Raw genomic sequence first — 18,571 nt, forward strand, 5'->3', positions numbered from 1 at the left:
TGAAAGATGCCGTCACCACCACTCGTTCGGCAAAACCACTGGAGAAGAGTCCCAGAGCCAAAAAATAAGTGCCGGTGGGTGACACAAATAAAGTACAGCGACCTCTCACAGGCCACCAAGGGGAAAGGATGGAATCAGCGCATTCACTTTAAAAGCAGCGCCATCGGGGCTCCCAATGGTGCGTATTTTCAGAGTGCATGTGCAAATGACGCACCCCAGCTTAACGCAGAAGCAGTGGCACTGCCCGCACTGCTTAAAGGCCGGCACTGAACATTGGCATTACCTTATTACATCTTCTAAGTGTAATTCTCAATTGTGAAGGGATAGACTTTTCGAGTTTGGTGTCACTGAATTTCCAATTTAAAATCACAACCTATGGTGAAGTTGGATTTCAAACTCCAGTTTAGCAAATATAGGTGGGACTCAGTGGTCATCTGCATGCAGATGGGCCATCCTGAAAAGGATGGGAGGGAGGAGCAGACACACCTCAAAGGGTTACGTGCTTTCCCCACACAAAGGGTTGATCAACCCCCTGTAGTGAGTCTGGAGCCAGGGCATGAAGGGAGACCCTTTGTGCTTTTTTTGATGTCTCTCCCACTTCAAAGGCACCACTGAGTATAAGTACTAGACCTCTGCCCCCACGACTTCAGCACACTTCTGGACCTGTGACTATTCTGCGAGCAATAAGAACTGCTGGGCTGCTGAAAGAACTGCCACTCTGCTGGACTGCTGCTTTGCTGGACTCTGTCTTGCTGTGCTCTTGCCTTGCTGAGCTGCCCAGCTGGTCTCCTGCCTGGGTGAGAAGGACTGGACCTGCATCACTTCAACCCAGAGTGACACCAAGGACTTGCCTCCTGTTTTAAGTCTCAGGGATATCAAAGACTTAACTACATGTATCCACACGTGGACTCTGCAAGCTGTGAGTTTGTCCTACCAAGTGGTGCCTACCCAGTCCTGGACCCTTGGAAGTGAGGCCTAAGATGCTCTACAACCAGAACCACTCATCCTCATTTGGGCTTGTGCATTTCCACATCTGCGTGAGTCGGAAGCAGCGCATGCTTGTCGTTGTATGGAGTGGACCTGGCGCATTGGCGTCGGAACCAGCAAATTGCCTTTGGAATCGACGCATTGCCTACTGTAGGAGCAGCAGGCATGAATCGTATCTGGAACCAACGCTCATACTCAGACCCGCGGCATCGCTGCAGTTCCATGGAGAAAATTGATGCATCTCATTCACTGCGTGGCTCGACACCACCGCATCACCTTAGCTTCACTTTGCGTCCTCATCGACGACAATGCATCCAGGATCAAGGTACTTTTGTTCAGCTGGGCCAAGTGGGTCCCTGTATCCAGCACGCGCTCCATTGTGGTCAGCCTCAACCTCGACTTTTGACCCATTCTAGCGCGACTAGATAACACATTTAAGCGGATTAATATCTTGACTTTTACTAACTAGATTTTGTCGTTTTGGTCTTGATTTATTTATAAAATCATAATCTATTTTCCAAACCTGGTGGGGGGTCTTTTTGTGGTGTTTTCACTGTGTTATTGTATGAGGTGTTGCACAAATACTTTACACATTGCCTCTTGAGTTAAGCCTGATTGCTCTATGCCAAGCTACCAGTGTGTGAGCACAGGATGATTTAAGGTGTGTTGTGAGTTACCCGGACTAGAATCGTGGTTCCTGCTTAGTTTGACAAGTTGCAGTTTCTAACTCTTGCAATCTCTGGAGGTCAGAGAGGCGCCTGAGAAAAAAAATGATCCTGTCTTGAATACTTCACTGGTTTCGAACAGTCCTTTACTGGCCTAGTACTGTGATCATTCCGTAACTCACTGCCATCTTCACTAAGAACCCATCTGGATCAGTGCACACTCGGGAAGATGTTAAAAGCACAATTGTTCGGGATCTAGTTGGCCTGAACGTACCTATATCCAATCTTTCCATCGCTTGATAAAAAGTTTTTATTCGCTCCTTTCTCTGCATCTGAAAATGTTTAAATTATATTTTACTGGTTACTTCTAAAGCGCAGTTACACTTATTAGATATGATAGCACTGCAGAAAACAAAAAATAGAGCTTGCTCAGAATCACAAGGTGTTCCGCTGAAGCTGGGATTACAACCCTCGTTTACAAGTTACCATTGCAATGTGATTTCCTGCGATGTCATCATAATACTCCCATGTGATGTTTTCCCTGTGGTGTCAGTATGCTATTTGGTGCCTTTCAAACCTGTAGAAACGTACCTCATTTTAGCCGTACAATGTTGGCAGGTTTGCGTGGGGCATTTGCTACACCTCCTACGTCTACACTACTTCCACTCCTGTACCTGTTCACTGTGCTACCTCATGTTTACCTTTAGATGTTTACTTCCTCTGGCTCTCCTCTATCTGCAGCTTCCACTGACCTTTTGTCTGAGGGTGGTGCAGAAAGTGTACATCTAAACGAGCTGCCTTGCCTGCACTGGCCGATATTGTATCTTTAACAGAATGTGTCATTAGAGCTCTTCGTTTGTTTCCCTTTTAGGATACTTTTGATAACAGAAGCCTTTCTCGTCACTTCCGCCTACGTAGTTCCACTCTGTCTGGGGTATCCTCGGGCACTGACGTCACGTCCGCTCCTCCCTGGGGGCGGGACGACGTTGGAAAGTCTCCTGTGCGCTTCCGGTCAGGGCGCAGTCTGCATCGCCCGGGCTGCGGATAGGAGGAGGCAGGAGGCTCCGGAGGAGGCACCAGCAGCAGCTCCAGGCGGCACCATGGCCGTGGATCTCAGTAAGTTCAGCGGCTTGAGCCTGACGCAGCTGAACGAGCTCCTGGAGGACGAGGAGAAGCTTCGCGAAATCAGCCTGGAGATGGACGAGGTGAGGAACGGGGGCCATGCCTGGGCGAGGAAGAGGACATAAATCTGGACAGTGATGAGAACAAGGGACCCTCCAAAGCAATCACTTAGTGCCCTACTGGAAGGAGTCCCTTGTGGTCTCCCTTCAAAGTTCTGGGGTGCCTTTCTCCATGTAATTCAGCCTCCGACCCCTGCAAGGAGGGGGAGGTAAGGGCTCACTAAAGCGAAGGGATCCCCCTGCCCCGCGAGCCAGGACAGACCAGAGGCCGACCCTCTCTTCTGCCTATGACAAAGAAGGCTGAGGCGGTCTCAGATAGGGGGGAGCCTGCTCCATGCAGGGTCGACCCCGTGGTAACGAGGTTGAATCGAGGAGAGGTTCTTCTTTCAGGGCGCCCCTCCCCGAGACCAAGCAGTAGTGTACCCCCCCTCCCTTGCGACAAGAGGTAGGAGGACTTTGGGGAGGCATGTCCCCAAGAGCTTCCTGCTTACCACCAACAGGGAAGCCCCCCATATCACCACCCGAGAGAGCGACCAGGTGTCAGGAGGCGCCCTCTGTCCCAGAGAGGAAGCAGGTGGCTTGCGTCCGATGAGAAATACTCGCCCTCCTCACGAGAGGGTGGAGACGGGGATCCGGCCAAAGAACTCAGTCAACCTCAAAGGAGGGGAGAGGGCGGATAGAACTCGCTGTGGGTGGGCAGTTTGCTTTGGTTCCAACAACGTAACCCCTTCATGAGTGAGAAGCAGCACTGGGCCCCCTTCTTAGAATGGGGTAAATCTTAGGATCGCACGGGCTGCCCTTGAAGAGACGATAGAGCTCTACGAATTGTTTTTATTTCCGTGGGGAGTAAAACAACGCCCCTTCTTTCTCGCGTGTGTGCCCCAAGGCTTGTCGCTGTCTCTCTGCCTGCCATTCTTCCTTTTCTCGTTCTTTACTCCCTGGGAGTTGTGGTGGCTCTGGCGTGAGCCTGTTTTTGTTGCTTGGACTGTTTCCTGGATCCACCCCAGTCGTGTCAGATTTCCTCACAGTTTGCTGTACATGTTTTAACCTTACAGTAACAGCAACTCGTGTTAGCCCTTTCATGCGGCTTTTCATTGATGTATCTCCTTTCTTGTAGCCTTAATGTTTTAAATGTAAAATGGGCCCACCTTCTATGCCCAGCACGCGAGACTCCTTTGAACGCCTGGAGCTGTCAGTGTCAAATTCTTGGTTTCACAATCACCCTGTTTGTCACCTGTGCTGGCAGCCAACTGTCCAAGGTCGTCTGCTTCTCAGTGGGAGAGACGTAGGTAGCTGGTAAATGGCCGTACTCTCTGGATCTGCTTGGCCCCATATGTTTGTAATACCAGCGTGATTCGATATGGTTATTTCAGAGGGAATATAAACCAACTAAGTCCCACATTTACTTAGAAACACTGTGGACTTTAAAACGATTTTTTTTCCCCACTAAAGCTCGTTTTGGCCTTCTTCCAGGGTTATCACATGCAATGCCATGGCAACGTACAACAACATCTGTGCATTGTAGACTATGCAAAAAGGGAGAGGGAAACATTATTCGCCTAACTTACATATGCGCAGACTTGATGGAAGAAAGGAGGAGGCTACCTCGGGAAAAAATGTAATAGCTGGGGAATTCTAACTTGTAGGCAAGCGCTCATAAGATGTTTTAATTCAACAGGTACAGATTTGAACGCTGCTTTCGTTAAAGTCATGCTGTTGGCAAACAAGAGAAGTTTCTGGTGAATTGTCTAATGTAAACTTAGAAGAAGGAACTTGGGGGGAAATTGCTCTCGTGTTTAAAATAGTAGAAATAATTCTTATTTGATTGTTTATATATATATGTGTGTGTGAATAGTAAGAAACGACGAAGAATTTTAATGCTGTAAAATGAGGTTCTTCTTTCCTAGTGTTTTAATTTTATAGAGCGCTGATATTTTAAAATGTATATTGTATGGTTTGAAATCAAACAATAAAGCATTCTATCTTTAAACGTATTGGTAATTGAGAAAGCAGACCACAGACTTTCCGATATGCCTGCTTTCTTTACTAAAATACCTAAATATACGCCTTAATTGCATTTCACATTTAGTTTTGTATTTGAAGTGTATATGAAGTGCATCATTTCACTTTTCGGTTACTTCAGTGTTACTCTTACAGAATTTTTGTCTTCCTTTAAAACAGTCCAAAATTAATTGTTATTCTTCAGACTGGCAGCCCTGATCCCCCGCTTTTGGTAAAGTCTCCTTTATTTAGTAATTTATAAGGGCCACACTTGATCTGTACTTGCCTGTTTCCGCATCATTTGGTGTTTGCGCATCCTTTACATCGTCATGTCAGTGGTTCGTCGGGTATGTCAAACTTAGATCACAGTGGAAAAAAAATGCATACAGTAACTTGTAGTAAGAACATCTTTAATCAGTTTTTTAATTTTTATAAAATCTTTTTATTGAGAAACGCATACTAAGTGTGATGCATTACATCAGTATTCCCATACATCTTTAAGTATCAAGGTCAGCACAACCCAGACCCACTTTTTATATCAACACTTCTTTACAGTATTTGACACATCCTCTCCATTCAGGATTTTATTTAGTCCACTTTATCTGTCGATTACGAAAGCTGCTGTTGGTCCACCGGGGCAGTGCATGGGAAACCTCTATATTTATTCCACACCTCCCATTTTAGTGGTATTTTGTCCTTGGGACAAGTAGGCCCAACCCCCTGCAGCACTAACCCTTTGGCTGCCAGGTTACAGTACCACATTATGGATCAGGAAAGGGCACTGTCTGCTGTTAAGGTAATATTTTTGTCCATATGTTAATGCTGTTTAAACTTGTATTTACGGTTCATTAATTGAAAGCCTTAATTATTAGGGTGAGTGCTCTAAGTAAATGTTGTTAGCTCTGACTGCACGACTGACAGTGGTCCTAGTATAAAAAAGTGTACACACGTTTTCAAAGTTTAGCAATATGAGGCTATGTATAATTCACCCAGAATGCTCTCCAATTTGATGCAAATATTTGCAGAAGCTTGAAAGCAAGATTGATGATTTTTTTACTTTCAAAATAAAATGTTCATATAAAAAGAAAGCAGGAAATAATTCAACTAAACTACTGTAAAATTTCAGGTACCATATCTTTGCAGCATCATTTAGTAACATGTGTTGATGCATGCTAGTATTTCCCAAAAATATTCATAACAGAAAATTAGTGTAACTAGTTTCAATAAGATTATGGGAAACAAAAATGAACAAGCATTGGCTAAGCCGGTAGGTCTGTAATTGGTGGTCAGCGTTTCAGTTTTGTCTGTGTGACTTGTTTTGGCATGGTTTTTGTAAAACCTTATTGGTGTGGGAGCTGCCGGGCCCTCACCATTATAACAAACATTGGCAAAAGCATAAATAGTTTTTGGGCTCAAAAAGCACACTGTCACAGTAGTTACTGGCACTGAACAAAACTTTGTGTGCCGATATGCTCCTTGTGAAAGGGCAGAATGCTGTAATTCACAGTGAAGCCAACCGATACAGAGGAAGGGACAGAATTTTAATAAACACAAAAGACCAAATTAGGGGCCCACTTATTAAAGAAAGTCTCAAAAGTGCACCCATGGTGTATGTCCTTTCATTAAGTGTAGCTATACGGCTTTCATGAATACCCAAGAATTTACAGAAGTAAGACAAGAAATAGTACGCCTAGAAAATATTTGTGAACTGCATTTTAGCTTGAGCAAATATGCATGTGTAGATTTGCGCATGCGAAAATCTGAGTGTTTGCAAGTTCACATTCTCTCCTACCACTTTTTTCCCCAACTCTGGAATAAGGTTTACGTCTGTCATTGTCAGAACATTTCCAACATTTCTAAGTATGGGGAAAGATTAGAGAAGCATTGTTGAAAACCCTTAAAACTTGCAGTTAGTAGGTTGGCACTGACTCAGAAAGTCATTCTGACCCTGGAACTATTGCTTAGCACTACCTTCAGCCCCAGTATGTAGATCTGCGAAAACGTGGCAACATAAGGGAATTGCAAGTATTAAAACACTACGATGGTATGAGCCATGGCATAATCAGAGTGGCTATATCAGAGCTCCTATATAATGATATTGCTGCCATAATTTGTCACCACACTACATGGGACAAGTGGATTTTGTTGCAGGGCAAGTAGATTTATGAAGCAACCTGCCCCATGGACAAGTAGATATTTTATTAAATTCCACACCTCTGAGGCTACCTCTCTAGGGAAGGACAGGGCCTCATGCCATGACTGAGTTGTATGTATCGAAATGCCTCAGTCGGGGCCAACTCATAAGTTTTTTTTTTTTTTTTGGTCACTGAAGGGAATAATTCCCTTTTGTGTCTATATATTTCCCACCCGCGATATGCCCAGAGTCTCCCATTTATCGAATCCTTTTCTCTTGCCTAATTCCCCTAGGAGGTCTGAATTTCATAAGGGTGTGGCTAGTGTGATTTTATTCTTCCAGCCCAGTTTACTGAGTGTTGAGTGCCATAGTTGGATTGTCCGGCCCGATGGCCCCTCTAGGGTACAGTTCCTTGGTTTTGTTCACAGCGCATGTAGATGTCCCCGGGTGCATGAACGTCCCCGGGTGCATGAACAAGCGGTCCATATGAAGGGCCGGCTCAGTCCTAGGTTGGTAACCCCATTGATTACTGTCAGCTGGGCCGCCCTGTAATACATTTGAATGTCTGGTAGTGCTATCCCTCGATCAAACCATCCACGGGTAATTCTAGGTGCGCCCACATTTGGGTTCTGACCTCACCCTGAAAAGCCTTAAAATATGTGTCCCGAACCGGAAAGGGCGTATTTTGAAAAAATATATAAGAAGCGAGGTAAATCCATCATTTGAAAAACGTCTGCCCTGCTTAGCAGTGAAATGGGGGAGGGAGCTCCAGTGTTGTACATCACCTTTCAATCTTGTAAGTGGAGAAAGGATATTTTTAGCAATGAATAGGTCCCGATGGGGTGTGACAAATATCCCTAAGTATCGGAAACCCTCCAACACCACTTGGGCCTCACAATCCTTCGGAAGTTGTGGTGTCAGTCCATGCAAGAGGAAGATCACTGTATTGGGACAGTGATCAGTGTAATAGGAGTATGTCCGAAATGAGGCCAATATATTTAGGATCCTGGAGATAGAGGAGTGAGGCGTAATCTGTTAGTTTTAATCCTGATACGCTTATTCCAGTGAATTGATATTGGATTCCAACAAACATTTACTATGCTTCTAAAGTCAGTAGCTTGCCGACCTGTACATGCCATTCTTTGTTATCATTTGTGGAACCTTTTCAGTGTCTTGAAGGAGGAAAGATTCCACCATTTTCAAAAGTTGCCCATGTGCCTGAGAAATAATATACAGGACTCTGAGAATTTGGTTGCTGTGAGCTTTAAGGGCTAGTACTAAACGGAGTTTCGTTTGGTATTTTTTTCGATATCTCTAAACACATTCTATAAATTATGACTAATGCAATACAATGCAAAAATGTTTCCTATCCGTTTACAAATGATCTATTAGTGCCAATCAGTACATGCTGATTAATTGAAGAAGCATGTTGAACGAGGCATGGGAAAGTTTACTGCAAGGTAAGATTAACCTTGTTCAGGTCTCGCCTACTAGACAGCACATGCACTGTCTGTGTGAGACATTGTTGGCTTACAATAGGTTCGGAGTCCACACATTGCATAATATTAGTTGTCTTCGTTGTCACCCTAGTTTGCCTACTTCTTGTTCGTTAGTTGGTTTTGGCTTTTCTTCCTCTTCTTGAGTTTGTCCCTCCCTGCAGCACACACATTACTTATGTCCGTCCTCTATTATTTCTTCTTTTTCTTCTTCTTTTTCTTCTCCCTGTGATTCTTTTTTTTTGTCTGCCACCCCTGTTGCTTTCCCTGCCTTCCTCTTGCTCCCACCATCCCATCCTCCATGATTCAAATCGTTTGTATTGCTTCTGGCTTCCTCACACTCTGTTGTCTCATGCCCATGTCCCCCCCCCCCCCTGTGTTGCTTTCCCTGCCAGAGAAGTGGAGGATATTTCCATCTGCTTCAAAGGGCAACAAATGAACTTCTCAACTCTTGCATCAACTTCACCTGCGAACAAATACTGCAGCTTCACTTTTTTTTTTTTTTAACAGATTTTATTAATTTTCTATAGTGCCAAGTGGGCAAAGCCCGAGAAGCATCGTAAATGGAAATGGCAGATGGTAAAGACTTTAGGTACTGAAAAGTTTCCCCCCAGGATCTCTGAGGAACATCAGACCAAAACCCCCCATCCCAAACCACGCACCATACACCCCATGAAAAGCAAGTTCAATAGGGTCCTGGTTTGCTGGCTGCGTTAAGAGAGACAAGTCGATACCTCGATATTTAGCCCACCTGGCCCAAATCTTCCCGTGCTTCTGTGGACAGCCCCTCGCCTAAAACACTGCAATTTCGGCAGACATGCATGTGTCGGAGGACTTTTTACATGTCACAATACCGGGGAGGGGAGGTGGCCTTCCAATGTTGTGCAATGTCCTGCTTAGCTAGTGTGAGACCCAAGAACAGGGGGTGCCTTATATCTGTTCCCCCGATATCTTCGGTGCTGTGCGGAAGTCAGTCTAGGGTCTGCTGGGATATCCCATGCCAGTACCTGCCCCATGCAAGACAGAACGCCCGACCAGAAGTGTTGCAGTGCCCCACAGTTCCATACCGTATGAAGAAACGACCCTTCGTCCGAGTTAAGCAGAGACACGTGGGGGACTGAATAGCCCCCATCTTCCAGAGGCGGAGGCGCATGTCATATATATTGTATAGGTACTTAAATTGGATCAGCTGGTATCTAGTGGAAACAGCAGAATACCTGGGACTAGCCAACGCCTCGGCCCAATCATCTGTCAGGGCAGGTAAGTCCGCCTCCCGGGTCTGATGCATCGTATTTTTGGAGTGTGTAGTGAGGGTTTGGTATATTTGACGAATTTTGTGAGCCCCCAGATCTCCCATCAGCAACCTGCCCTCCAGTGGATTTTGAAAAACCTTTATTAAGGAAATTGCACAACATAGTACATTACATTGGGCGGAAGGTCCGCAGTCAGTTAAGTAAACCACATCTGTTACACATACTGTAGGGACAATCATGCATGAGCAGTTCCATACATTACGTGGAAACAAGCTGTGTGGAACAGAGCAGGTAGGACAGGGGAACGCCTGGGAGAGTCAGATGCTAGTGGGAATGATTGCAAGTTATTGTTAGAGTATGGTGGTGGAGGCGCTGTGTATCAAGAGCCAGCCCCTTCATCCGCTGCAGGTGGAGCACCAGCAGAGGGCACAGAGGGCGATGTGCCCCGGCGCTGGAGGTAAGAAATGAGGTGACCCCAGATGTCAGTTGTTCGGCTGGTTGCCGGCACTAGGTCCCAGAATTCGAACAACAGTGTCTGACAGCGCGAGGCGTCCTCGAGCCAAGCCTTAACCTTGGGCGCAGGCCTCCGTCCCCAGTGCATGGAGACCCTGCGCTGCGCAAGAACGAGCAGCATGGCGATTAGCTTGCGGCAGGCATTTGGGCAGTGTTTCACAAAGCCTAAGAGGCACAGCAGTGAGTCTGGCGAGACAGTCACCGAGGTGATCTCAGAGATGACGGCGCACACATTTGGGCATAACCAGGCTAGGTGGGAAAAGTCGGGAGCGGAGCATCGCAGACATCTGTCGCTAGGAATGAGGCCCATTTTGTGCAGTATGACAGGTGAGCAGTATAATCTGTGCAGAAATTTAAAATGTATAGGGCGCAGGCAGTAATTGGGGGACAAACGTTTGGTCTGATTGCAACAGTACAGCCAGACCTCCTGAAAGAGGGCGATGCCCAGGTCCTCACTCCGGACAGCGCAGTCAGCAGTGGTCGGGGATGCCCCTAGCGTGTGGGCATAAAGCCTGGTGACCAACTTGCGGGGGGAGCTGGATGTGTTTGCAAAGTTGAGGGCGGCAATCGCAGGGGGGGCTGAGGAAATGTGGGGTGAATCTCCCGACAGGACGCTCTAATTTGGTAGTACAGCAACGTGTCCATGGGGCCGGAAGGGTGAAGAAGGTATTTCCAGGGTAGAGGTCTGACACTATGGCTAGCCCCAGGCAAGCTGCACGTTTGACTATTCCGGCAGTTTACAGAAGGGGGGATGCTGGGTTATGGGCGAGGGGCATGGCATTGGCGGAGAGTATGCTAGAGCACCTCCTGATCCCAAGCCCAGCGCAGGGTCTCCGCAGTGTCTATTTCGCCGCGTGGGGGTTTTGCGGGGGCAAAAAGCAGTTGAGATCGGCCTCTGTCGCTACGCGGGGTTGAAAAGGCATCTGGTGCAACCAGAAGTGAAGGAAGCTGGCTTGGGCACTGAAGGCGTATAATTTGAAGTCTGGGGCTCCCAGCCCCCCATGCGATAGAGGCAGTGTGAGAATGTTGTATGCAATTCTGGGCTGACGCCCGACCCAGACAAAGGTGATAACAAGTGAACGGAGCCTGTGAAAGAAGTGAGCCATTTGGGGGATAGGGATGTTCAGAAATAGATACAGAAACTTTGGAAGTACCACCATTTTGGCGAAGGCGATTCGTCCCGACAGGGGCAGTCTTCACCAGAGCTGGATCTTGGTCTCCAACCAGTCCACAGCCCGGCTGAAATTCGCCCTCCAATTTTCTTCCACATCCCTGCTGAGCCAAATGTCCAGATACCTGGTGGGTCCCGACGACCAAACAAATGGGTAGTCCGGAGTGAAGGGAACAGTGGTGTCCGTAAGGGCAAAAAGAACGGACTTACCCCAGCTGCCCTGGATTCCAGACAGACCTCCCAAGCACACCATAAGACCGAGATTCTCCTGGGTTTTGTGGACGTACGTAATGTCGTCCGCGTACATGGAAACAACCAAGGCACGAGCCGAGAAGCCAAGGCCCCTCTGGGTGTGGTGTTGACTGAGCCTGGAGGCAAGGTGCTCCATAGCAATAGCAAATAACATAGGTGTCCCTGGCGACGGGGATGGGTTCTGGGATCTGACCGTTTATCTGAATGTGAGCCGTGGGGAGAGTGTAAAGAAGCTGGACTTTGCGCAGAAAAACCGGGCTAAAGCCCAAGCAAGGGAGAAGGTAGAAGAGGAAGGGCCATTCAAGAGTATCAAAAGCTTTGGTGGAGTCCAGGAGGGCAGCCACGGCCGGAAGAGCAGGGTTGATTTTATGGAGGACGGCAACTATGGTCCAGAGATTGCCAGGTGGCGCGGGCGGGGACAAAGCCAGATTGATCTGGGCGAGCTATCAGAGGCATGAGTGGGAGACGACGGGAGGCCAGCAGTTTAGTGAAGATTTTGTTATCGATCTTAATGAGCGGCAGAGGGCGATAGGAGTCACGGAGTTCGGGGTGCTTGTCTGGCTTCAGGAGGAGTGTGAGCAGGGCCTCGCGGAGCCAAGGGGGGAAGCGGCCGCACTCAAAAGACTTGTTATACATAGCGGCGAGGTGTGGAACCAGGATGGACGCAAATGTCTTGTAGAATGATGCCGGCAAGCCATGGGAGCCGGGAGCTTTGTCGCCCGGTAGGCCACTGATAGCAGCCAAAATCTCCTCCTTGGAGAAGGGCTCGTCAGGATATTCCCGGTGGCTGTTGCCCAAGCAGAGGAGCTGAAGAGTATCGAAGTATTGATCGAGGATGTTGCGCGCGGGCACGTCCTCAGTCGTGTAGAGTTGTGAGTAGAAGGCGGTGAATCTGGCCACAACCTCCTTGGGAGAGATCGTCCTGTCTGGGCCTCCGTCCTGGAGCACAGTGATGTAGGAGGCAGCATGAGGTTGCTGCAGGAGATGGGCATAAGTCTTGCCAGGACGCTCCCCTTCGCCAAAGCGGCGAGCCCTAGTCTTCCTGCCCAAAAATGAGAGCTCCCTAGAGACCTCGTCATTGAAGGCAGTAAGTTTACCCCTAAGCTGCGCCATGGTATCGGGGTCAGGGTCTGGAGATTGCATGGAGTCCAGAGCCTTGATCTTCCCCTCCAGTCGCTCAAGGGCGCCGCGAATAGAGCGCAGTACACCCGATTGCTTGGAGATGCATTCGCCCCGGATCACCACCTTGAAACCCTCCCAGAGCATGGAGGGGGATTCGACTAAGCCAGCGTCGAGTTCAAAATAATTTGTGATTGCAGTTTGAATCTCGGAGCTGAAAACAGAATCTCAGAGCGCGTTGGGGGGCAGCTGCCAGGTGAACATGCGCCGTGGAAGTTGCGGAAGCTGTATGCCGAGTCGCACAGGAGCATGGTCAGAGAGTGTTTGCGCCATGTGCTCCACGGAGGTGATCCACGCAAAGGCGTCCCGAGTGGGGATCCAGAGGTACAAATGCGACCAGCAGCCCTGTGAGTCCATCAACCACGTGCCCTCGCGGACCGTGTCGCCACGCATCAAGTTATCGGTCAGTATGGAATGAAGCAGAGAAGTTGCGCGTGAGTGCAGAGCATGGGATCCAGAGCGGTCAAGGGAGGCGAAGGGTGCGATATTAAAGTTGCCTCCCCAAAACAGGGCCAAGGGAGGAGATGTGTTGCCATACCTGTGTGAAGAACTCGAGACTGTTGGAGTTGGGACCATATATAGCTGCAAGGATAAGAGGTTGGGCAAGGAGAGTGCAATGCAGGATGACAAAGCGCCCCCCCCCCCCCTGGGTCTGCAATGACTTGAGAAGTGTGCCAAAGAAGCCCTCTGCGCATTAGAATGGATACCCCGCGGGAGTAGCTGGAGTAAAAGGAGTGAGTTTGGCCCCAATATTTAGAGAGGAGCCTGGAAGATGTGGCGGGCAGCAGGTGGGTCTCCTGAAGGAAACCAATGTATACCTTGTGTCGGATGAGGTGGGCGTGTACCAGACGGGCCTTGCGATGTTCATTAAGACCCCTGACTTTCCAAGTCCAAAGTGTGGTGTCCGTCATACTGCGGCGCCAAGGTAATGAGTGATGGTTGGGGACAGATGTGCAATGTGGACCATGTGCATTAGTGAAGAAATGTGCGGTGCAGAGCCTGATTTAGCGTACAACATGTTGCGAGAAACATCATAAAACAAAACGAACAAGCCTCGAGGTGGAGGCAACAAGTCCAACGAACCCCCGCCACCCACACCAACCCCCCAATTAGGCTGAGATACCATCCCCACCCGCCCAAGGGAACCCCAACTGGGAAGGGGATAATCACTGACTAGGTAGGGAATCATTCCATGGTGGCATGGTTCTGCCAGGCGTACTCCCCCCGCCACTAGGCCGGGGTGGCAAGCCGCATATTATCGCGGACATCAATATAAACCAAGAGAGCAGTAGGACACCCTCGCGCCGGGGTCGCATTGCCTGAAAGCGAATAAGGAATCGGGCACCCATGATTGGAGGCCTACATCAACTGAGTGAAGGAGAGGTAAGGCAGATCAATCACATAAAGAACAAGAATTACCCCTCGCCAAGAAAAAAACCCTGGACCTAGTGGCCAGTTAACATGGGGACTACGGATAAGAGTGAGAGCAGGTATGGCTGCAGGAGCAGGCAGTGGTGCAGCTAGGTCAAATACAACATGACAATTTTTAGTTCTCAACTTTAAGAGGGGTTTTAACGGTCTGCAGGTAAATTGTCTGTTGTGATGCACAGTGCTTTAAGTGGGATGAAAAAGGCGGGGGTGTATCTAAAATGTAAGTAAATAACCTTTATTGTGTATGGTTAATTAAAGCTATTTACAATATACATGTCTTCTATTAGAGCGAGACTCCTAGTGGTCCTTCGCACAACTTTTTTTAATAGTGCGTGGGTGGTTGGAGTGTCCCAGAGTTGGGAAAGACCTGTATAGCAAGACTGTGTTTTAAGAAGTTTCTGGCCGGCGATGTTGTTCGGAGCTGTAGTTTTTGTCAGAGTAGGTGGTTTAAAGTGTTCGCGGAGGCATTCCTGATTTTATGCCAACAGTTAATATAGGCCCCCTGCCTTGCTAATTTTTGTTGAGCCCAAATTCTGAGCTGCAGAGGCGTAGATTGGTATATTGAACAGGATCCAATAATCTCTGATAATAGTGCTGTCCAGGGTTTTGGAGTCTCTTCCTCTCAGGACCTCGCTTCCGTATGAGATGGTAGGTAGGATTGTGCAACCTGGAGTAGAAGGGAGAGCATGAAGCCTGTCAACTTAGATTTTAGTTGCTTCAAACCTGTTGCTAAGGCCAGTCCTTTCCTTCTGATTATTTTAAGCTGACTAGCGAATCGGCCGCTGTTATCAATGGTTACGCCTAGGTATTTGTAATTTGATGCATTCCTACATCCCCCAGATGCCAGACAGAAGATCTTTCAAGGTCTTTTTTTATAGACCTAGTTCTTGTTTTCTCAAGATTTACTTCTAGTGAGTCGTCTACGGTGTAGCCCTGTAGTGCGTTCTGTAGGTGTTGCTCACCTACTTGAGTGTAGCTGATGGGTACCATGACGTTCGCATAGAGGATGCTGTATAAGGCCTTACCACCCATTCTTGGAGCATGTGCATTGCATGAGTTTAGGGTTTGCGTCAGGTCTGCCATATAAAGATTGAACAGGGTTGCGGCGAGTCCACACCTTTGTTTAAGTCCTCTGGTGGTAGGGATGCGTCTAGAGAGGTGTGCCTTGCCGAGTTTTACCTGCACCCAGGTTCCTGTGTGGAGATATATTAGCATGACTAAGGGAGCGTGTGGGATTTTCCAGCTTGCTAGTTTCTTTCACAGCCAATCTTGATCTATGTTAAATGCTGTCCTGAAGTTTATGAAGCAGAGATGCAGTGCCAGTTTGGTTGACTTGGCCATGTCCATGAAGAGTGACCTGAATAGATGTTTGTTGTTGTGCCGGTTGCTTTGCAGAACCCTGTCTGGTTGAATGGAATAATTTCATGCTCCGTGGCCCAGTCTTGAATCTCGGCTAGTAAAGTGCGGCAAATTATTTCTTCTCGATGTCAAGCAGGGCAATAAGGCAGTCGTTTTTCTGCCCTTGGAATTTTGGTGTTTGATTATGGCTACACAAGTTGGCCTGTCTGCTTCCTGGTATAGTGTGATGGTGCCTGGAGAGGAGTTGTTCTTTTGGCTCCCGGTTAAGATTGGACCTGTGGTTGTACTCTTCCAGGCGTTTCTTGATAGTTTGTGGAAGTGGGATTTCAGGAAGTGAGTCCAGGTCTCTACCGAAATGTAATCTGTTTCTCCTCCACAAGTTTTAGATTTGACTCAGATGGTTCCAGAATTTACAAAATGACAATTTTTACTTCTCACCTTTGACATGGGTTTTAACTGTCTGTAGGCAAAAGTCTGTTGTGATGCACAGTGCTTTAAGTGGGATGAAAAAGGCGGGGGGAGCTCTAAAACAGGCAGGGCCTAAGTAATTAAGGCTGTACCTCAAAACATGTGAACTGCAAGCCTGTGCTTTAGTCAGCTTGCTGCCTGACCAGCATTTACGTGCCTCTTTGTGAGTTTTCTGCTATTGCTTCCGGGTATATCACACAACAACCAGCATATGCCTAAAACAAGCCAGACCTATTAACTTTGTTAGTGCTTGTTAGCAGTCTGGCATAAATGGTTAACCATAATGATTTTGTTGTAAATAATTAGAATTGGTTATCACCAATGGTACATATGTGACCAACAGTATGTGCGCTCTGGAGAGAAGCTAAGGATTGGATGAGGTTGTAATCGAAACACTGTTATGGCACACTCACTCGCTGCGTAACGCTTTAAAAATATTTACTAACGCAAAATATGCACTGTAAATACAGTCACATATTGCTAAAAGCATTGGCAAAGCTAATGGCTCCCAAAGGTGAGACCTACTGATTTTGCCAATGGTCGTTGTAACTGCTGTTATTGTATCTATGCCTGTTGGAGGCATATTTCTGAAAAGAACAAAACGGTTTTTACAGACTGGAGCATTTCATTTCATGCTGCATAATCTGGGCGGTTTCTGATCGCAGTCACATGTTTTAGGCACACCTGCATGGAATAATGCATACCTGTCCAGGTAAAAGACAAGCTTTTGTTGATCGTCTAAGGGCATATTTTTGGAACTTTCATTGAAAACGTCTCAGCGTGCGCTGTGATGACTGTGCAGATGAACTAAAGTAATAGTTAGTGGTTTTGTGCAAGTGTCCCTTACTTGGAAGTGATTGTTTGCAGTGAGAGCTTGCCTTGAATCCGAGCCGGGTGGCAATTATGGGCCTTGGCATGTTTGCTGTGGGGAGATCAGCGGTTTGGAGAAGCAGGGAGCTTGTTCATCTGCTAGCTGGAGGTGGGAATTTCACCTCTCAGAGTGACGTGCCACTTCCAACAGTAGGTGAGAAACTGGTGAATATCTTTAGCGGTGTTTATTTGAAAGCCAAAGGGTGTAAAAATCCCACTTGCATATGCATGCAGAGCGTCACTTTATCAAAAAGAAGGGAAGCTGGCTTTGTAGTGCGGCGAGCTCCCATTGGAGGAAAGCAGATTAGGACCATCTGTCCAATACACTTGTTGCTGCGGGGACAGCTTTTCCAGCTCCCAGGAGGGACGCTAGGCGCTTGCCAGGTCATTGTGCCGCAGCAAGATGTGGCCATCGAGGCTTGTAGGATTAAGCTGGTCTGGGGCCTGCTCAGGCCTGGGGGGTGTTGGGAGAGACAAAGGCCTCTTGCGTTACCAGGCTTTAAATGGAGAACTAACTCCTGGACTGCCTGACCCCGAAACTGTTCTCTTGTTTCGCTTTTACAAACTACGGCCTAGGTGGCTGGAGCCTGTACAAAGTGCAGTTTGGGAAAGAGTTTGGCCGCTCGCTTTTTGTAGAAATCTTACCCCGCAGCGTAGTGCTTGTGGTGGTCCAATTTCCCGCAAATCTGTTTGGTAACTACTCCGCTTGTTATGAATGACGGAAGAGTCTTGCTTGAGGTACTGCCTGTGAAAAGTACGATTTGTGATCATGCATTAGGTTCTGAAGTGCACTCTGTTCATGTCAGTCTGCATGTAGCATCTCTATGCAGGAAGTGAGATGTCGAAGTGTGAGAGAGGGTTATGCTTTACATATTCAGATCAGTACCTCTTGAAGCCGAAAATTCGTTGAGAACAACCAGGTTTTTTTTTTGTTTGCCTGAATTCTGTGCGACTGCTTATCCATACGAGCAAATAGACAGTTTTTTGCAGGTGGTGTCCTATGTCGCACAAATTAAAAGTATTACGTTTATTCCTTTCTTTCTTTGGACAATTTGTTTCTAGAGATGTTCTTAACAAATTGTGTTAATGCCCGAAATATTACCTTTTGTACGACTTCAGAAGCGTACTAAGAGACTTAGCAGATATGGCTGAGCCACAAGAAATAATCGGCTACCCTTCGATTGACATGCCTTGAGATAGTATAAATCCCTTCGATTGACATGCCTTGGGATCGTAGACATCCCTTTGATTGAGAGGCCTAGGAGTAGTAGACATCCCTTTTGATTGACAGGCCTGGGGATGGTACATGTGCCTTTTCATTTTATACTAACAGCAGTGAGTTCAACGACGGTCCTTGTGTGAAGAAAAGAGCCTCTTTGCCTGCTTGTTAGAGGAGGGTAAATGCAAATCTCTGTATATTGGACAAGCAGTATTTTTCTAGGGATCCAGTATTGGCGCTCAATGCAGTTCACGTATATATATATTTTTTTATTTGATAGGTAGCATGAACTTTTCATACCAAAGCAGAGTATCAGTGTGAATCAGAAATCGGAATGTGTGCAAAGGCCGTGCAAACCATCTTGCACGTTTTATTTGTTCTTTAACCAAGAG

At 47.3% G+C, this 18,571-nt stretch overlaps 1 protein-coding gene across 4 annotated transcripts in view; it reads left to right on the plus strand.

Annotated features, from left to right (window-relative positions):
* Nucleotides 1-2,615: 2,615 nt before the first annotated feature.
* The window catches only part of VPS37B (VPS37B subunit of ESCRT-I), a 105,011-nt gene continuing 89,055 nt past the window's right edge, over nt 2,616-18,571 (plus strand). Inside the window, exon 1 of one of the 4 annotated variants that reach the window (XM_085636221.1) lies at nt 2,616-2,857. Coding sequence is in view for 2 of the 4 variants with exons in the window: in XM_085636219.1 (XP_085492345.1) it covers nt 2,753-2,857 (105 nt within the window). In the remaining 2 variants the exon portion in view is untranslated. The remainder of the gene's footprint in view (nt 2,858-18,571) is intronic. The other 3 variants (XM_085636219.1, XM_085636222.1, XM_085636220.1) reach the window with 3 other exon arrangements.

Source organism: Triturus cristatus, chromosome 11 (assembly GCF_964204655.1).
Source record: "Triturus cristatus chromosome 11, aTriCri1.1, whole genome shotgun sequence".
NCBI lineage: Eukaryota > Metazoa > Chordata > Amphibia > Caudata > Salamandridae > Triturus > Triturus cristatus.